This window comes from Salvelinus sp. IW2-2015, linkage group LG6.1, assembly GCF_002910315.2.
Source record: "Salvelinus sp. IW2-2015 linkage group LG6.1, ASM291031v2, whole genome shotgun sequence".
Lineage (NCBI taxonomy): Eukaryota > Metazoa > Chordata > Actinopteri > Salmoniformes > Salmonidae > Salvelinus > Salvelinus sp. IW2-2015.
Window position 1 is genome coordinate 14,237,136 of NC_036845.1, and position 22,399 is coordinate 14,259,534.

Below are 22,399 nucleotides of genomic sequence, written 5' to 3' on the forward strand. Positions count from 1 at the left end.
CTTTGCTGCTAAAACAGCCTCCGCTCTTCTGGGAAGGCTTTCCACTAGATGTTGGAACATTGCTGTGGGGACTTGCTTCCATTCAGCCACAAGCGCATTAATGAGGTCGGGCATTGATGTGTGGCGATTAGGCCTGGCTCAGTCGGCTTTTCAATTCATCCCAAAGGTGTTCAATGGGGTTGAGTTCAGGGCTGTGTGCAAGCCAGTCAAGTTATTCCACACCGATTTCGACAAACCATTTCTGTATGGACCTCGCTTTGTGCACGGGGGCATTGTCATGCTGAAACAGAAAAGGACCTTCCCCAAACTGTTGACACAAAGTTGGAAGCATAGAATCGTAGAATGTCATCGTCTGCTGTAGCTTTAAGATTTATCTTCACTGGAACTAAGGGGCCTGGCCCGAACCATGAAAAACAGCCCCAGACCAGTATTCCTCTTCCACCTAACTTTACAGTTGGCACTATGCATTGGGGCAGGTAGCGTTCTCCTGGTATCCTCCAAACCCAGATTCGTCCGTTGAACTGCCAGATGATAAAACGTGATTCATCACTCCAGAGAACGCGTTTCCACTGCTCCAGAGTCCAATGGCAGCGAGCTTTACACTACTCCAGCCAACGCTTGGCATTGCGCATGGTGATCTTAGGCTTGTGTGCGGCTGCCTGGCCATGGAAACCCATTTTGTGAATCTTCCGACAAGCAGTTCTTGTGCTGACTTATCTTCCAGAGGCAGTTTGGGACTCTGTTGTGAGTGTTGCAACCGAGGACAGATGTTGTTGTTTTTTTGCAGTCCCATTCTGTGAGCTTATGTGGCCTACCACTTCTTGGCTGAGCCGTTGTTGCTCCTAGTCGTTTCCACTTCGCAATAACAGCACTTACATTTGCCCGGGGTAGCTCTAGCAGGGCAGAAATTTGACGAACTGACTTGTTGGAAAGACATTCTACGTCCAATGTTTGTCTGTGGAGATTGCATGGCGATGTGATCGACTTTACACACCGGTTTAAAAAATTTGAAGGGGTGTCTACATACTTTTGTATATACAGTGCCTAAGGAAAGTATTCAGCCTCCATGTCATTTTCCACATTTTGTTACGTTACAGCCTTATTCTAAAATTGATTAAATAAATAAAAAATTCTCAGCAATCTACACACAATACCCCATAATGACCACGCGAAAACAGTTTTAATTTAAAAAAATATAATTTTAAGACCTTATTTACATAAGTATTCAGCCCCTTTGCTGTGAGACTCGAAAATGAGATCAGGTGCATCCTGTTTCTATTGATCATCCTTGAGATGTTTCTACAACTTGACCGGAGTCCACCTGTGGTAAATTTAATTGATTGGTCATGATTTGGAAAGTTACACACCTGTCTATATAAGGTCCCACAGTTGACAGTGCATTTCAGAGCAAAAACCAAGCCATGGGGTTGAAGAAAATCTCCGTAGAGCTACGAGACAGGATTGTGTCGACGCACAGATCTGGGGAAGGATACCAAACAATGTCTACAGCATTGAATTTCTCCAAGAACACAGTGGCCTCCATCATTCTTAAATGGAAGATATTTGGAACCACCAAGACTCTTCCTAGAGCTGGCCACCTGGCCAAACTGAGCAATCAGGGGAGAAGGGCCTTGGTCAGGGAGGTGACCAAGAAACTGATGATCACTCTGACAGAGCTCTAGAGTTCCTCTGTAGAGATGGGAGAACCTTCCAGAATGACAAGCATCTCTGCAGCACTCCACCAAACAGGCCTTTATGGTAGTGGCCATAGTAAAAGGCACATGACAACCCTCTTGGAGTTTTCCAAAAGGCACCTAAAGGACTCTCAGACCATGAGAAACAAGATTCTCTGGTCTGATAAAACTAAGATTGAACTCTTTGGCCTGAATGCCAAGCATCAGGTCTGGAGGAAACCTGGCACCATCCCTACGGTGAAGCATGGTGGTGGCAGCATCACGCTGTGGGGATGTTTTTCAGCGGCAGGGACTGGGAGACTAGTCAGGATGAAGGCATAGATGAACGGAGCAAAGTACAGAGAGATCCTTGATGAAAACCTGCTCCAGAGCGCTCAGGACCTCAGACTGGGGCGAAGGTTCACCTTCCAACAGGACAATGACCCTAAACTCACATCCAAGACAACGCAGGAGTGGCTTCGGGACAAGTCTCTGAATGTCCTTTAGTGGCTCAGCCAGAGCCCAGACTTGAACCAGATCGAACATCTCTGGAGAGACCTGAAAATAGCTGTGCAGCAACGCTCCCCATCCAACAGAGCTCAAGAGGATCTGCAGAGAAGAATGGGAGAAACTCCCCAAATACAGGTGTGCCAAGCCTGTAGCATCATACCCAGGAAGACTCGAGGCTGTAATCGCTGCCAAAGGTGCTTCAACAAAGTACTAAGTAAAGGGTCTGAATACTTATATAAATGTGATATTTCAAATATTTTATTTTTAATAAATTAGTAAACATTTGTGTAAACCTGTTTTTGCTTTGTCATAGTTGGGTATTGTGTGTAGATTGATGGGAAAAAAACAACAATTTAATCAATTTTAGAATAAGGCTGTAACACAGAATTCAAAAGGCACTCGCACATCTGAGCAATCCTTTTGCAGGTGCATGGTAACATTTGAACAAGATGAAGGAAAAAGGAAACCGCACACTGCTCTTGATAGTATCACTGATATTTAATAAGCTTACGTATCGGCCTCTCGGCCTTCGTCAGAGCTTTAGTGAATTTTTAGAGATTTGCACCCTTATGTAGACCTAGCCCCACCCACATCCGTTCCACACATCGAAGGGGGTTGGAGGCAAAGGAAAAACAAATAAGTGCTACCAAATATAACAATATGCATTTCATAAATATTACAAAAGTGTATAAATAAGACGTATTAAACACGTCTGTAAAACCAAAATGAGGACATAGCAAGTTTTCATTAATCATTGGGTACATCGTTCGAAAAACATCAGAGTAATCTGAAATAGGCACATAATTCATGTTCAAATTCACAACATAACATGCATAGGCATTTCATCATTAAGTCCTTTAGGAAATAATGTCTGGAGGGTGAAAATCCCAAAACATTCTATTTTACTCAGAGTATTATTAATATCACCTCCCCTGTCTGATATCTTAACTTTCTCTATGCCACAAAATCTAAAGGTAGAAATGTCATGCTTTAGGTCATTAAAATGTACTGCGACTGGATAATCCCTGTCGTTTCTCCTGATTTAACTTTTATTTTCACTAATTCTCTGTTTGAGAGAATAAGAATAAGGCTGTAACGAAACAACAAAATGTGGAAAAAGTCAAGGGGTCTGAATACTTTCCAACTTTCAACGTGCATTGATGTCAATAAGTTCAACAGATATCTTCAGTTAGGATCTGGCCTGTTTGAGGCCATTACAACCAACTGAGCTCTAATATGCCAGGACAGCTATGTGCAAAGCTGAAGAACATACGCACATTCAGGTACTTTCCAAAGGTGCTAAAGTTGTAGGCAAATTCATGGAAAACAGACAGGAAAACGCAGCACATTTATTTACAACAACGTTTCGACCCTTAGGTCTTCATCAGGCATCCATATCAAGTCATGATCTTGTCATATAGAGTCAGTACGAAGAATCTTCTAGGTATTCCTGGCATGTAAAGATATACCTGCTGCAGCGGCTAGCCGTTCTTGCACCTGTTCACAGCTGTCAACACAATGGCATTTTCCTCTGCAGCCTGAGCTCACAGGACCTCTTAAAACGATTTATCACGATCCAATGCCCTACTTACAGTTGAAGTCGGAAGTTTACATACACTTAGGTTGGAGTCATTAAAACTCGTTTTTCAACCACTCCACAAATTTATTGCTAACTAACTATAGTTTTGGCAAGTCGGTTAGGACATCTACTTTGTGCATGACACAAGTAATTTGTCCAACAATTGTTTACAGACAGATTATTTCTCTAATAATTCATTGTATCAGAATTCCAATGGGTCAGAAGTTTACATACACAAAGTTGACTGTGCCTTTAAACCGCTTGGAAAATTCCAGACAATTATGTCATGGCTTTAGAAGCTTCTGATAGGCTAATTGACATAATTTGAGTCAATTGGAGGTGTACCTGTGGATGTATTTCCAAACGCCTGAAGGTACCACGTTCATCTGTACAAACACTAGTACGCAAGTATAAACACCATGGGACCACGCAGCCGTCATACTGCTCAGGAAGGAGACACGTTCTGTCTCCTAGAGATGAACGTACTTTGGTGCGAAAAGTCCAAATCAATCCCAGAACAACAGCAAAGGACCTTGTGAAGATGCTGGAGGAAACGGGCACAAAAGTATCTATATCCACAGTAAAACGAGTCCTATATCGACATAACCTGAAAGGCCGCTCAGCAAGGAAGAAGCCACTGCTCCAAAACCGCCATAAAAAAGCCAGACTATGTTTTGCAACTGCACATGGGGACAAAGATTGTACTTTTTGGAGAAATATCCTCTTGTCTGATGAAACAAAATTAGAACTGTTTGGCCATAATGACCATCGTTATGTTTAGAGGAAAAAGGGGGAGGCCTGCAAGCCGAAGAACACCATCTCAACCATGAAGCATGGGGGTGGCAGCATCATGTTGTGGGGGTGCTTTGCTGCAGGACGGACTAGTGCACTTCACAAAGTAGATGGAATCATGAGCAGGAAAATGATGTGGGTATATTGAAGCAACATCTCAAGACATCAGTCAGGAAGTTGAAGCTTGGTCGCAAATGGGTCTTCCAAATGGACAATGACCCCAAGCATAATTCCAAAGTTGTGGCAAAATGGCTTAAGGACAACAAAGTCAAGGTATTGGAATGGCCATCACAAAGCCCTGACCTCAATCCCATAGAAAATGTGTGGGCAGAACTGAAAAAGCGCGTGCGAGCAAGGAGGCCTACAAACCTGACTCAGTTACACCAGCTCTGTCAGGAGGAATTGGCCAAAATTCATCCAACTATTGTGGGAAGCTTGTGGAAGGCTACCCAAAACGTTTGACCCAAGTTAAACAATTTAAAGGCAATGCTACCAAATACTAATTGAGTGTATATAAACTTCTGACCCACTGGGAATGTGATGAAAGAAATAAAAGCTGAAATAAATCATTCTCTCTACTATTATTCTGACATTTCACATAATTAAAATAAGATGGTGATCCTAACTGACCTAAAACAGGGATTTTTTACTAGGATTAAATGTCAGGAATTGTGAAAAACTGAGTGTAAATGTATTTGGCTAAGGTGTATGTAAACCTCCGACTTCAACTGTATCTCCAGTGCTTGTAAAACTCTATACCCGTCGCAAGACCCACTGGTTGATGCTTATTTATTAAACCCTCTTAGGCCTCACTCCCCCCTATCTGAGATACCTACTGCAGCCCTCATCCTCCACATACAACACCCATTCTGCCAGTCACATTCTGTTAAAGGTCCCCAAAGCACACACATACCTGGGTCACTGCAACAAACACTCAAACTGGACAGTTTTATCTCAATCTCTTCATTCAAAGACTCAATCATGGACACTGTTATTGACATTTGTGGCTGCTATGGGGTGATGTATTGTTGTCTCTACCTTCTTGCCCTTTGTGCTGTTGTTTTCTGTGCTCAATAATGTTTGTACCATGTTTTGTGCTGCTACCATGTTGTGTTGCCACCGTGCTGTGTTGTCATGTGTTGCTGCTTCATTAAAACACCAGCCTCAACGTCAACAGTGAAGAGGCGACTCCGGGATGCTGGCCTTCTAGGCAGAGTTGCAAAGAAAAAGCCATATCTCAGACTGGCCAATTAGAAGGAAAGATTAAGATGGGCAAAAGAACAGACACTGGACAGAGGAACCCAGCATCCCGGAGTCACCTCTTCACTGTTGACGTAGTGTGACTATTTCCTGTTTAATCATGTGCACTTACTGTAACTGATTGGCTAATGAATATGCTGGCGTTATTTGCTAGTTACTGTATTTTCACTGCCTGATATTATAAAAATTTTGGCTATTCTGAGAGCTTATTTGGTTAATTTCAAACAGGAAGCCGAAAAGAAATGACTTATCAAGAGCCATAGACAGTCTGCTCTGACTGATAATGTATTTGGTTGACATAGAATCACAGGTATGATTGACAGGTGTGATGTGATTGACAGGCGGTGTGTGTGACGGACGGAGAGAGGATCCTGGGCCTGGGGGACCTGGGCTGCTACGGTATGGGCATCCCTGTGGGCAAACTGGCACTCTACACGGCCTGTGGAGGCATGCCACCCCAGCAGTGTCTGCCAGTCATGCTGGATGTGGGCACAGACAATGAGGTAAGAGGAGACTCACCTAACAACCAAATGAATACATAGCTACATACAAACAAGATGATACACGTCACTTTATCCTACACTTGTCACCTGTCAACTACACAACAAAAAACGGTCAACTTTGCAACATATTATATGCTAGACGTAATTTGTCAGCTAAGAAAATACCCTCAAGTCAATACGTTATAGACCAGGTAAGCCCCTCAGACTCCAAACTCCAATTTCCAAACAACTAACAGCCAAGAAACGAGAAGTTCTAACACTTTACAACCAGGAAACGCAACTGAGGAAAGCAGCACCGTTCACCCATGCCAGCTAGAAAAGGACCTATTCATTCCGCCAGCACCGCCAGTCAACAGTATTCAAAGAGGCCTTCTGGTTTGGTTTTTCCTGCTGGTCCCATTGGTCCTATGTATGGCCTGGCCCTCTCTTTATAGCTAAAAGAGGAGCCTCACTCTAGGCTGGCGGCACGTGTGCTGTGGCTACACTGTTAAACAGGAGCAAACTAAGAATAGTCTGTGTTGTGTACACGGCTATATTTAAACTCTGTGTATTTTCTCCATGTCATCCAGAGCTGTGCCAAGGGCGTGGCACTGCCACCACATGCCTGCTGCCTGGCTTTTAAGCCACAGCTGAATCAACTCTGAGCCATCCTCTGATTTCCTGGGCCTGGACCTGCTCTCCTAGCCACTGATTTGTGTTTCAGTATAAGAGTTGGGGAGAGGATAAATGGTGATTTGGGGTTAGTTGGGTCGGTCTGGTCAAGGATAGACATGATCTAGACAGTTATCAAGATGCTGAGAATGAGACATAAAAGAAGACATCACTGTGAAAGAAGGATAGATGGATAAAGGGTGGGAGGAAAGAAGAGGGAGATGGAGTTGGGGTTACTTGGGTATAGGACCGGTCAAATATGTAAACGACTGGCAATAATCAATGGAGATGGAGAGAAATAATGAGAGACACTCCATGGGCATCAAAACGAGGACACCAGTATAAAAGAGGGATAAATAAAGGAAGGGGGAGGGAAAGGGAAGGAGACCGGAAGCAGAGTTGAACAGAGGGACTAGCCCTATCCTTGTCAGCGGTAGCATTCGCTGTGTGGATGGTGTCCACAAACTCTCTCCATGTTCTCTTATGTCGGCTGGCCAATTCACACTTCATCAAACCACACTGAAACCCAGCAGAAATCCCCCTTATTCATAAAACACACATAAAAGGCCTGTGAGAGAACCTATAAAAGATCTTGCACTACAGCATGAATACAGTAGGTGGCATTGGATCTTGGTGAATAGGATTATGTTTTCTCTCTCTCTGCCAGTTTCTCCCACTCTGTTCTACCTCATAGCAGAGGTAAATACCGTGGCCTTTGGCCCCCATCTCTTTAGTGGCATCTCCATAGACACTTCTATGCATGAACTCTATTGTTCTAAGATTTTGAAAGACCATAGACTATCCAGAAGCCATCTATGGTGCACAGATCCAGTTTAGGGATGCTTGGGGGATTCTCAACTCTTCCCGTACGTTTTATAGGCATCAAAATACCCACTTTAACTAGCTGCCTCAGAGTCTTTGTCTGTGTCCTCAATGCACTCTGTAGCTGCTCCCAGAGGATGAGAGCAAATGGGGGTTTATTACCATATATATGTGTGTGTGTGTGTGTGCACTCTTTGAAAAAAAGAGCTATCTAGAACCTAAAAGGGTTCTTTGGCTGTACCCATAGGGAAACTCTTTGAAGAACCCTTTTTGGTTCCAGGTACTTTTTGGTTTTCACAGAACAAAAATGGTTCTCCTTTTTTCGAAGAGTATATGTCTGTAGTGTCTGTGTGCGTGCATGTTTGCGATGTGTTTCTCTGCTATGTCTGGATTTGTCTCGGTCTGTCTACCTTCTATGTTCCTCTATTAATTTCTGTATGTACAGCTGAAGTCGGAAGTTAACATACACCTTAGCCAAATACATTTACACTCAGTTGTACACAATTCCTGACATTTAATCCTAGTAAAAATTCCCTGTCTTAGGTCAGTTAGGATCACCCCTTTATTTGAAGAATGTGAAATGTCAGAATAATAGTAGAGAGTGATTTATTTCAGATTTTATTTCTTTCATCACATTCCCAGTGGGTCAGAAGTTTGCATACACTTAATTAGTATTTGGTAGCACTGCCTTTAAATTGTTTAACTTGGGTCAAACATTTCGGATAGCCTTCCACAAGCTTCCCACAATAAGTTGGGTGAATCCTTGCTGAGCGGCCTTTCAGGTTATGTCGATATAGGACTTGTTTTACTCTGGATATAGATACTTTTGTACCTGTTTCCTCCAGCATCTTCACAAGGTCCTTTGCTGTTGTTCTGGAATTGATTTGCACTTTTTCGTCTCTAGGAGACAGAACGCATCTCCTTCCTGAGCGGTATGATGGCTGCGTGGTCCCATGGTGTTTATTCTTGCGTACTGTTGTTTGTTCAGATGAATGTGATACCTTCAGGCGTTTGGAAATTGCTCCCAAGGATGAACCAGACGTGTGGAGGTCTACAATTTCTTTTCGGAGGTCTTGGCTTATTTCTTTTGATTTTCCCATGATGTCAAGCAGAGGCACTGAGTTTGAAGGTAGGCCTTGAAATACATCCACAGGTACACCTCCAATTGATGCAAAGTATGTCAATTAGCCTATCAGAAGCTTCTAAAGCCATGACATAATTTTCTGGAATTTTCCAAGCTGTTTAAAGACCACAGTCAACTTCTGTGTATGTCAACTTCTGACCCACTGGAATTGTGATACAGTGAATTATAAGTGAAATAATCTGTCTGTTTACAATTGTTGGAAAACACTGTCATACACAAAGTAGATGTCCTAATTGACTTGCCAAAACTATAGTTTGTTAACAAGAAAGTTGTGTAGTGGTTGAACAACGAGTTTTAATGACTCCAACCTAAGTGTATGTAAACTTCGAACTTCAACTGTATGTATGTATGCATGTATGTGAACTCAGCAACAAAAAATAACGTCCTCTCACTGTCAACTGCGTTTATTCTCAGCAAACTTAACATGTGTAAATATTTGTATGAACATAACAAGATTCAACAACTGAGACATAAACTAAACACGTTCCACAGACATGTGACTAACAGAAATTGAATAATGTGTCCCTGAACAAAGGGGGGGTCAAAATCAAAAGTAACAGTCACTGTCTGGTGTGGCCACATGCTGCATTAAGTACTGCAGTGCATCTCCTCCTCATGGACTGCACCAGATTTGCCAGTTCTTGCTGTGAGATGTTACCCCACTCTTCTACCAAGGCACCTGCAAGTTCCCAGACATTTCTGGGGGGAATGGCCCTAGCCCTCACCCGCCGATTCAACAGGTCCCAGACGTGGTCAATGGGATTGAGATCCGGGCTCTTCGCTGGCCATGGCAGAACACTGACATTCCTGTCTTGCAGGAAATCACGCACAGAACGAGCAGTATGGCTGGTGGCTTTGTCATGCTGGAGGGTCATGTCAGGATGAGCCTGCAGGAAGGGTACCACATGAGGGAGGAGGATGTCTTCCCTGTAACACACAGCGTTGAGATTGCCTGAAATGACAACAAGCTCAGTCCGATGATGCTGTGACACACCGCCCCAGACCATGACGGACCCTTCACCTCCAAATCGATCCCGCTCCAGAGTACAGGCCTCGGTGTAACGCTCATTCCTTCGACGATAAACGCGAATCCAACCATCCCCCTGGTGAGACTAAACCGCGGCTTGACAGTGAAGAGCACTTTTTGCCAGTCCTGTCTGCTCCAGCGATGATGGGTTTGTGCCCATATCTTTGAAAGACAGGGTCCTGAAAAAGGGACGTTTCTTTTTTTGCTGAGTTTATGTATGTATGGGTAAGGAATCTTTTTATTATATGTGTGCATTTAGCGGTGTGTGCTCATATTTCATGCGGTACTGCAACTGTTGAGAATAATGGGCAGTTCTTCAAATCACACAGTGCTAGAATGGGCCATAACCTTCATGTGTGAAAAGGTGTTCTTCCTCACACTCCGAGGATTTACAGGTTTCTGCCTCTTGTTTTCCAAACGTGTAAAGTGTTTGCAGATGTAGCACTGCAAAATAATCTCACACAGCAGCATCTGACAGAGTTTATGACAAGCCAAGCACATTTACCTTAAAAATCAACTCACCCACCCTGGCAGCAGCATGTGCCAGCAAGCACTCCATCAGGATCACTACAGGCACACAAACACTCATTCAGGCACGGGCGCACCCATGTATGCCTCGACACACGCACAGATTTATGTGTGTGTGCGCATGTGATACACAACCTCACGAGAACTAGGACCTTGCACTCTAGTCTCTAGTTTTCCATTGTTCTAAAGAGATGAATGAGTTGTAATAGGATAAATGGAGTGCCTGTGTGTCTTAAGCCATATGGAGTTCCTTTGGCATGACTCATCATATATTATCTCAGACACACTGGTCTCATGCCTGATGCCATGCTCCAGCCCCTACAGACAGAGGGTTACACAGCGGTAGGAGGTGGCGGGAGGTAGGCAGTAAATCATTGAAAACATGACTGTTATTATCGGCTTATTTCTGACCTTGGGTAGGTATGAGGAGTCCTTGACTGAGGTCAGGCATGCGACGTCTGGACCTTGACTGGAAAGACTGGGTTGTGTCCAAAATGGCACCCTATTCCCTATGGGACCTGGTCAAAAGTATATAGGAATTAGGAAATACTGTAGGGTGCTATGTGAGACTCGGCCTGGATCTCCCCCAGTCAGTTTCTTCTCCCTGTGGTAGTGTGTAATTCCAGAACATGATAAAGCAACGGGTAATGTTTTGGGAGCATGTCCAGGGGTAATGTTTTGGGAGCATGTCCAGGGGTAATGTTTTGGGAGCATGTCCAGGGGTAATGTTTTGGGAGCATGTCCAGGGGTAATTGTTTTGGGAGCATGTCCAGGGGTAATGTTCTGGGAGGCATGTCCAGGGGTAATGTTTTGGGAGCATATCCAGTAAACAGATGGGATATGGCAGAGCTCCTGTATAGGATGTTGTTGATTTATGGGATGTGCTGCTCTGTGGGGTTCCTGCTACCTGTGGACATCTCCCTCTCTCCTCTCACGCACACACAAACGCACACACACACACACTGGTTCTGTTAAAGACGCATCATTCAGCTCTCTTGCCATCTCATCACATACACAGATGCACATCTCTCTCTCTCTCTCGTCTATTTTTCACACAGACATACAGCTGAAGTCGGAAGTTTACATACACCTTAGCCAAATACATTTAACTCCGTTTTTCACATTTCCTGACATTTAATCCTAGTAAACATTCCCTGTCTTAGGTCAGTTAGATCACCACTTTATTTTAAGAATGTGAAATGTCAGAATAATAGTAGAGAGAATGATTTATTTCTGCTTTTATTTCTTTCATCACATCCCAGTGGGTCAGAAGTTTACACACTCAATTAGTATTTGGTAGCATTGTCTTTAAATTGTTTAACTGGGTCAAACGTGTCGGGTAGCCTTCCACAAGCTTCCCACAATAAGTTGGATGAATTTTGGCCCATTCCTCCTGCAGAGCTGGTGTAACTAAGTCAGGTTTGTAGGCTCCATGCTCGCACATGCTTTTTCAGTTCTGCCCACACATTCGATAGGATTGAGGTAGGGCTTTGTGATGGCCACTCCAATACCTTGACTTGTTGTCTTTAAGCCATTTTGCCAACAACTTTGAAGTATGCATGGGGTCATTGTCCATTTGGAAGACCCATTTGCGACCAGCTTTAACTTCCTGACTGATGTCTTGAGATTTTGCTTCATATATCCACATCATTTTCCACCTCATGATGCCATCTATTTTGTGAAGTGCACCAGTCCCTGCAGCAAAGACCCCCACAACATGATGCTGCCACCCCTGTGCTTCACGGTTGGGATGGAGTTCTTCGGCTTGCACTCCCCCTTTTTCCTCCAAACTAACGATGGTCCATTATGGCCAAACAGTTCTATTTTTGTTTCATCAGACCAGAGAACATTTCTCCAACAAGTACGATCTTTGTCCCCATGTGCAGTTGCAAACCGTAGTCTGGCTTTTTTATGGCGGTTTTGGAGCAGTGGCTTTTTCCTATCTGAGCGGCCTTTCATGTTATGTCGATATAGGACTCGTTTTACTGTGGATATAGATACTTTTGTACCTGTTTCTGTCAGCATCTTCACAAGGTCCTTTGCTGTTTGTTCTGGGATTGATTTGCACTTTTCGCACCAAAGTACGTTCATCTCTAGGAACAGAACGCGTCTCCTTCCTGAGCGGTATGACGGCTGCGTGATCTAATGGTGTTTATTCTTGCGTACTTTTGTTTGTACAGATGAACGTGGTACCTTCAGGCATTTGGAAATTTCTCCCAAAGATGAACCAGACTTGTGGAGGTCTACAATTTTTTTTCTGAGGTCTTGGCTGATTTCTTTTGATTTTCCCATGATGTCAAGCAAAGAGGCACTGAGTTTGAAGGTAGGCCTTGAAATACATCCACGGGTACACCTCCAATTGACTCAAATGATGTCAATTAGCCTATCAGAAGCTTTAAAGCCATGACATCATTTTCTGGAATTTTCCAAGCTGTTTAAAGGTACAGTCAACTTCTGTGTATGTAAACGTCTGACCCACTGGAATTGTGAATTATAAGTGAAATAATCTGTCAGTATACAATTGTTGGAATTACTTGTGTAATACACAAAGTAGATTTTCTAACCGACTTGCAAAACTAGTTTGTCAACAAGAAATTTGTGGAGTGATTGAAAAACAAGTTTTCATGACTCCAACCTAAGTGTATGTAAACTTCCAACTTCAACTGTATACACTCACACTCATCAGTAAGACATGTCTCTGTGTCTGCACGTTGTTTTCCCTCCCAGTAAACAGATCTGTAGAGTGAGTATACAACACATACATTTGTTTTTCTCTAAATGGCCGTTAATCTAAATGTGGCTTGTGGGAAATAAACTAAACAGTGAGTGTTATGGGAAAGTTGGCCCTCTCTCATCTCGCTCTTTCGCTCTCCCACTCACTCTCTCTTTCTCTCCCTTTCTCTTTCACTGATATTACCTGGTATAACCTCTGTATCATAACACACACACTGAAATGAGACCCCGGTGATGTCATCCCACACAATGTGTTGGGTGGGCTCTCCTGGACCCAAAGTGGGGTGTCCCTTCGGAGTTCACTTTCATAGCAGCCACGTTGTATTCTATTTCACATCTATGCGCTCTCCTGCTTCTCACCTTTTCCCTTTGCTTGTGGACTTCAATTCACAACACATCAGCTGTATGTGACCAGGTGAAAAAAAAAATCCAAGCCAAACCGTATCATAACCGCTACACACAGCCTAGATCATTGTCAGAATTTGTTCAAAACTGTTTAACTATTGTCTTTCTCTCTCGGAGTCAACTACTCAAAACATGTTTTGCACTGCAGTGCTAGCTAGCTGTAGCTTATGCTTTCAGTACTAGATTCATTCTCTAATCGTTTGATTGGGTGGACAACATGTCAGTTCATGCTACAAGAGCTCTAATAGGTTGGAGGACGTCCTACGGAAGATGTCATAATTACTGTGTAAGTCTATGGAAGGGGGTGAGAACCATGAGCCTCGTTAATGTAACCAGAGGAGGACGGAAGCTAGCTGTCCTCCAGCTACACCATAGTGCTACCCTACAGAGTGCTGTTGAGACTACTGTAGACCTTCATTGCAAAACAGTGTATTTTAATAAATTATTTGGTTTTATCTAAAAATGAAATTCACTGAGGAGGATGGTCCTCCCCTTCCTCTTCTGAGGAGCCCCCACTGAAGCAAACAGTGAGGCAGACAGGGGGGCCAGGATTGGGGATGGGGGTAGAAGACTGGCAGTAGCCTAGGGAGGACATCCCCCATTTAGAACCTGGCTCCAAGTGGCTCTCTTTACAGACATGCCAGAGATAGATAAGACAAATAGAAGAAGTACAGTATAAAAACACACAATAAAACACACTAGCTGACCACATCAAAGAAGAGACACATTGCAGAGTGGACATGATGTAGTGTGTGTGTGTGTTAAGTGCACATCAAAGTGTGTGTGTGTGTGTGTGTGTGTGTGATAAATCACATACAGGGGCCCTCTAATCCCAGGCCCCTCTTCACCAAGCACTCCATCAGGATCACCACAGACATGCAGACAAGCTACACACACAGAAACACACACACACACATACCCACATACTGTCACACACACATGCCCAGCGACCTCTGCTCCTGATCCTTATCCCAACTCCACGCCTTCCTCCCTCTCATCCCTTCATCTCTCCATCCATTGGGGTAAAGGGAGCACTTAACATTATGAATAGAGGAGAGTCTCATCTCTTCCACTCCCTGAAGAGATGTGAGGGGCTACAGCAGAGACGTATATTAAGGCTGACAAATTAAACTTCTCAGAATCCTACCCTGGTCTGTGTTTGAAGAGAATGTCTCCTCTTGTCCTCTCAAAGCCCTTTAAACCTTTAAATATTCACTATAATATCAGATGCCATTGCTCTCCTCTCCCCCACACACACACGCGCGCGCACTCGACCTGGACTCAGGCCTCAGTCAAAGGGCTGACGTGCCAGCATAGTTAGTCAATCCCTCTTTCTCTCTGTCTCAATCTGGCGTCTCCGAAACAACATTCATAACATGCCAGCTTGGAACGCAATAAAACGGACTAACTACTCAGGATGTGAACTGGACTTTGTGATGGTAACCAAACCTAATTTCACCTTTCCCATCATATTGGTTCCTCCATTGGTCCATCCTTTGGTGAAAGGATGTGGTGTTTTTTTATCCCAAAAATTTGGCCTGACACAAATCCAGCCAGCACCAGCGGCATTGAAATCCCTAGTAAAGGGGAATGATAGGCCGATTAAGGTTTAACCTGTTGTAATTGCACACAAAAAAATATGCACTTTTCTGACCAGAGGACAGTTTTCTTCTTCTTCTTTCTAGTTTTGGGAGAGTGGATTACTTCTTCCAATGACTGTCAGCAAATGACTTCCACATATTTTTGTCCCGAAGCTTAATTTGAGCTTTTACCTACAGCAACGAGGTAATTTAGGGATCTAAGCGTTACCAGCGAGTCTGACTTTGTTTCTCCCATCATAGCCCTTGCGAGGAGTAAAAAGTGACAACAGAAATGGAATTCAATCCAACAAGGGTGATAAGGCCAACACTTTTGATTTGGTGAGGGTCAGTGGTATCTGAGTCTGAAGGATAGCGGCCTTGGGAACTCTAACCCAGTCTTTTTTAGATAAGTAGTGGTCTAAAATGCAGGAGCAAATGGAATCTTATCAGACCAAACTCCTCTTTCTCATGCCTCACAGTGTGATGTCTGCTCCTAGAGTATGTATGACATACCCAGCTGCTGCATATGGAAAAAGCTGTATGAACTGACCCTAACCCCCCCACTCTCCATTTTTCTAGGAGCTGCTGAAGGACCCTCTGTACATCGGGCTGAGACACAAGAGGATTCGAGGCCAGGCCTATGATGACCTGCTGGAGGAGTTTATGAAGGCAGTGTCGGACAGGTACAGTAGAGCTATTTTCACACTACTGAGCCAAGCTGGGTTAGTCTGGTCACACATCCACCATAGTTACTGGAACCAAGCTGGAAAGGACCACGTGCCCCAAAAAGTATCTGAGCCAGCACAGTATGGTTAAGGTTGACCATAGTGAAAATGAGGTATATGACTACTGCCCAAGAATCACACCAACAATTCCGTCTTCTACACTGTTTTATCTAAAGTTCAGGACAGTGACTCTGAAAGGGTTAACCTCTTACCATTACCAATAACAGTGTAGGTTAAAAAAAAATTTTTTGGGGGGGGGGGTGATATTTATGCCTCTACCTTTCTCTCTCATCATTATTCACAATTCTTTATGATTATCCATAATCATGGTAGCGTCCACATTAAATGTAGAAGTGTTTAGAAACATATTCTATTCTTATTTACAATAAAAGTGATTCCAAAACTACACAGTGCATCATTTACCATTCATGTCTATTGGGCACTTATTGCAGCCACTTTGCTGCTATATTGTTTACGATAAGTAGCTTATGCTACAGAAATGTCAAGTTTGAAATGAAACAAGTTTGCTAATATGGGGGATTGTTAATGATACAATTGATGGCTTCAACCATCAAACTAGTAGTAGACGGATAATAAATAAACGGTGGTGCACATTAATGTTAGAAACGTATATCTTTCTATTTCTCTTTCTATTGTTATTGCATCAATTCAGGCAATTTATCGCGATATGGATGTTTGTCCGTATCGCCCAGCTTTAGTCGACACACCGTCCCGAGCCTGTGTCGTCGACATGTTGTCGTACTATAGGTTCGATTACACATCAGACGAAAGAGCACAGGCTCGTTCTCAAGCTGACCTCATGCTGATGCTGTGGTGGTGTGGATCTGCTGAGCTTATACATCATATCTGAGCCTCCCGTTTACACGGTTGGAATGTGAGGGTGGATGTGCCTCTGGTTTGTGGGTAGAGGCCGTTTCTGAGTGCTGACTTAAGTGGTCAGACACTGAGAAAGATACCCGACCGCACTATGAGTTCCCCGTTCACCAAGTTTCTAAACACTCTCTTTCTCTCACACACACACACACACACACACACACACACACACACACACACCCACACACAACACACACACACACACACACACACACACACACACACACACACACACACACACACACACACACACACACACAAGACCCATCATATCCTGCAGCCTAGTGATGTAACCAATCTAGCCCTTTCAAACCCCAGTCTCCAAAACGTTCTGTATTGTGCTTGACATGGCAGGATAAGGATTGGTCAGAGATGGGCTCGCTGGGCTTAGATGCATAACTATATAAATGCTGTTTGATATTCCATATCGACATTAGATCTGTACATTCATATTGGATATTTTGTCACTTTGTGGGGATGGAGACTGTATAAATAAGGGGATGAATATGGAGAGGCCTATACTTTCCCCCTGGGCTTGGAGTGTGTCCAGCCTGTCACTGTAGTGACGGATGTTTGTCTTCGGTGACAGAAAGCTGCCCCTGACCCCCCGCACATGTGACCTTGCTTAATGTCAGACCAGCTCAGCACCACAGAGGCCAGAGCAGAGCAGAGACCAGGGTCTGGGGCCTCTCCAACTGGCAGGGGAAGCCATGACTCCTTAATAACCGGGTGGCTTCACAACTCCGGGAACGGCAGAGCTTTTCCCGAAAGAGCCGGATTGTCGGAAAACAAATGATTATGGGTTTGGAGATTGAATGAATGAAGGAATGAATGATTATAGTCTGGGAGTTTTTAATAATATTCTTGTTTCATTTTGAGAGAAACAGAGAGAGCTCTTTGGAGCCACTTTATATTCTGAAGCTGCTTTTATACTCACGCTGCCTCATATATATATTTTTATATATTCGTCATACAAAAAGGCACTCGCACATCTGAGCAATCTTATTTGCAGGTGCATGGCATCAATTGAACAAGATGAAGGAAAAGGAAACCGCACACTGCTCTTGATAGTATCACCGATATTTAATAAGCTTACGTATCGGCCACACGGCCTTCGTCAGAGCTTTTTTTTTCTTATATATTCGCTCATCAAAGGCCGTGCAAGCATTTGTCATTGATTTCAGGCCACGGTCTTGTCCAAGATGGCTCCTGTGAAAACAGTCTACATGTGTCTCCTCTCCTTTAGTCGCTGGCCAGACTATTGGAAAAGAATACAGAAAGAAAACAGTCAACACGCTCCCCCACAATATTTGAAACCAGAGGAACCAAGGCCCACCAAGAGTCTAGACACTGTTCAAGTCTTTGATCTTTTGGGTGAGGAGCCCTCTCTAACTGGCAAGAACGTTTTCAAATGCTGAACAGGAGAAGTTTCCTTTGCAATCCAATTGGTTCTATGAGAGTTGGCCTCCTCAGGTTTGCATGAATTGGGGTTGGTGTACGGGGCAGCACGCAAGGTATTTCAATGCCTGAGAAGTCGAGGATCTTTTTTTACTTCTGCCCCTCTCTGTGCCTCTCGACCATTTCCCGCCCACGTTTTTGTCCCCATGTCAAATAATTTAATGAGCAACGGTTCCCTCTTTTGAACCCAACAACTCTGTCGTCCGTCTTTCTGTTTGTCCGTCGCCATGGTTACGGGGCCAGCTTTGGGTTAAACCTCTTTGGTAGATGGGGATGGAGGGGGAGAAGGAATGCAGACTGTGTGTCCGTCTTTAATGATGGAGAGGGGATTTTGGGAAATAATGCGTGGTGCTGAGAGATGTTTGCTCTCTGGGGGAGAGAAGGAAAGAGGGAGGCGAGATGCTGGGGCTTTATTAAGAAGGCTTAGTTCTCAGCCTCTCTGGCCCCTCAGCCCCCAAGGCCCCTCCCCCCCCCCCCCCCCCCCCAGGGACACTTAAAGAACAGGCAGCCAATGTGGATGCACACACAGGGAGATGGAAACAAATACTGAGCTAGCAGGGCCTGACTCTGACTCTGGCGTGTGTGTGTGTGTGTGTGTGCGTGTGCGTGTGCGTGTGCGTGTGCGCGTGCGCGTGGTACAGGTATATGTAAAGTTTAGGACAGTGTGTGTGTGAGTTATCCTGCTTGGACAGCTGTGTTTGGACAGAGCGCCCTTGTCCATGACATTCTTTATGGAGGCCAGCGACTCCTTGGTATGCACACAGAGGAACAAGACCCACTTCATGCCTCCTTCTGTCGCCCCCCTCAAACCTGGAAATAGAGGACACTTCCGGAAAGATCCCAGGTACAAGTTTAGGTTTCATCGGGCCTGGAATTAAGTTGCCTCAAGGAGCCAGGGTCTTTAATTTGTCCTCTTTATCCCACGCGCCGGTCCAGACGTAACACCGCCGCGTCTGAGCGATCCTCCACATGGGAAATCTGCTGTCATCTCTCAAAGCCATCTTGGATTTCAAACATTTTAGTGTGTCAAAAGGCTTTACACTCACTGTAGGGGAAGTTTGTCAGTTAGTGAGAAACCTCAGCGCCCCATCAAAAGGTGATAGTCTTAAGTGTTTTCCCGTGCCGGCAAGTTATTTCCTTCCGTACGAATGTGTATTATCCACGCAAGCCGTAAATCACAGAAGAATGAAAGTGTCAAGAACAAAAGAGGTCTGTATTGTGCTGGTGACGTCCCCCAGATGGCTTTAGCAGTGCTAGGAAAGTATCACATTGATTGAGGCCTCAACTGTGCACTCCACCCCTAGTCCATCCGCCAATGAGTAGCCGATATCAGTGAAAAGTGTGTGTGTGTGTGTGTAATAAACATCATGAAGCAACACTTGCTGTCTACAAAGAATTATATTACTCAGCACAATTGCCTGAAGCACACATCATAACCCTATATATGCTTAACTCAAAACAGCATTAGTTTTGCTCTGACGCACACACAAACCTTTGACTGCAAGAAATGCATTTTGATTTATAAGAGGAATTAAGAAATAAGTATAGAAAAGAGCAAANTGTCACATATAAACCTCATGAAGCAACACTTGTTGTCTACAAAAAATGATATTACTCAACAGAGTTGCCTGTAGCACACATACCCCTATCTATGTTTGACTCAAGACCGCATTAGTTGTGTGTGTGTGTGTGTGTCACATATAAACCTCATGAAGCAACACTTGTTGTCTACAAAAAATGATATTACTCAACAGAGTTGCCTGTAGCACACATACCCCTATCTATGTTTGACTCAAGACCGCATTAGTTATGGTCTGACCCACAAACAACACACACACACAAACCTTTGACTCCAAGAAATGCATTTTGATTTATAAGAGGAATGAAGAAATAAATGTATAAAAGAGTAAACAAAAGAAATGTAGGAACATAATCATAGAGGCCACTGGTCACCATTGGCCTCTGTATATACAATATATACAGTACCAGTCAAAAGTTTGGACACACCTACTCATTCAAGGGTTTGTCTTTATTTGTACTATTTTCTACATTGTAGAATAATAGTGAAGACATCGAAACTATGAACTAACACATATGGAATCATGTAGTAACCAGAAAAGTGTTAAACAAATCAGAACATATTTTAGATGTTAGATGTTAAACAAATGAGAAGATCACATGAAAAGTATTTTGAGATTGCATTGTGAAACTTTACATGAAAGGTCTTTCTAGATGAAACACTGATTTAGGTTTGGTGAAAAAGTTACTGTGTGATTTTGTGTTGTTGTACTTATTAGTCAATCGAAAATGGGATGAACGTTTTTGATGATCTTTTTGAGTTTTGCACTGAGAGTTGTGAAATTTTACCACAAGCAATAAAAATAAAAAACAACTGCATGCGATCACGTCTCATGACATCAGGCTTTGTGACTCTAAAGATCCATTAGTCACTATCACATGTCACCATTGAGATAAACAATGTCAGATATACAGTTTCAAGCACAGATAAGGTGGCAACAGCACGTCTGTCCTTCATTCTCCACATGTAACTTTATGCAAGTACTGTATCTTAATCCCAAATTCAAATTTACCTGAGCCGCTCCCACTGTTCAGCAAATATGTACTTTGGTTAGCGGTTAGGTACATTCTTGTCATGATCTCTTCTAATAAGGACCTCAATGCAACCAATGTAATCTCATATGATTCAGTTACGTCAACCTTCCATGTCAACACTGTTGTGACATCACAGTATTATGCTGGTAACGCCACACTGTTTTACTTAACCTCGCATCGCTTAGCAATAATAACCATGCCAACCCCTTGATGATGTCACCAAGTCAAGGAAGTTATACACAATAGTACACTTGAGTTGATTATAGCCGATCTACAGAAATACCACTGTACCCTTTAATCAATATTTAAATTCAACCCTTACATTTTTTGTGCCTCGCATTCTTTAAGACAGCTCTAGCGATAGGCTACAGACGCAAATCCGATTTAAACAATCCGTGATCATCCACTTAACAAATGTTCTCTTGATCTTACATATGTCCTCTAAGGTTGATCATGCTTGACAGTTCACTCGATGTGTTGGAGTTATTTACACAACGTAAGCATCAACTCAATTATATTAGAAGATTTTCGCATTAAAAAAAAAAGTATATAAAAAAGGACTTAAATATAGGCCTACATTTTATATAATATTTGGCTAAAAACATGTTATTATTCTCTGGCATTTGTGGGCAATTTGAGAAAGAGTTGCCTACTTATCTAAGCTGCTTACCAATGCACGTTCTTTGTCCAACTAGGCTACCTCTTGGAACATATCCCCATAGTGTAGTGTGCAGTGTACAAGAGACTGGCAGTTTGTAGTAAAGTTTAGGCCTACCTTTAGACTTAGACCAACCTAGTTGAGTTGAGATCTATGGTGTCCTCTCCCTTGTACAGTAGCACATAACCAGCAATGTTTTTTGGGCGTGTGTGAGTGTATTTGTTTACCTGCATTACGTTACTGGGTGTGTTTCTTCAACTTTTCCTCGGAACACTGCGTTTTTTGGCCTGATGTGGTACAGCGTAACCAATGCGTAAGCAACCCAGACCTATTCTGAGCCCCTTCAGCAGGGCCACACACACACACACACACACACAGACACACACACACACACACAGCCTTAGCTCACAGGTGTGTGTTGTGCCAGGGAGATGTGGTTAGCCTGGTCCAAGATCCGTTTGTGCTTTGAAGCCAACTCTTATGGTTGTTGTACGACCAAATGAGTTGGCTATTCATCACATACAGATTTGGGACCAGGCTAGGTTAACTGTCTTGTGAACACTCCCATAAGCAGGTGCAAGGAGGAAGAATTTCCCCCACATTGTCCCTCTAATCTACAGTGACGGACGGAGTGTTTGCCAGTCGTCTCTGCAGCCACTCTGTCTCCTAGGAGTCTGGGTGGACAGTCTAGTTGACAGAGGAGCTGAGGAGTGGAGCTGGAGGGACCGGTAGAGAGAACGTATTCCCCCTGCCAAGTCACAGTCCGAGTACATGGATATGGATACTGTATTTTGTACCATCTACTGCATCTTGCCTACGCAGCTCTGTCATTGCTCATCCATAT

At 43.5% G+C, this 22,399-nt stretch overlaps 1 protein-coding gene across 1 annotated transcript in view; it reads left to right on the plus strand.

Annotated features, from left to right (window-relative positions):
• LOC111965149 (NADP-dependent malic enzyme) overlaps nt 1–22,399 on the plus strand; it is a 118,241-nt gene that overhangs the window by 83,994 nt on the left and 11,848 nt on the right. Inside the window, exons 5-6 of the mRNA XM_023989169.2 lie at nt 6,156–6,317; nt 15,787–15,895. Coding sequence (XP_023844937.1) covers nt 6,156–6,317; nt 15,787–15,895 — 271 coding nt within the window. The remainder of the gene's footprint in view (nt 1–6,155; nt 6,318–15,786; nt 15,896–22,399) is intronic.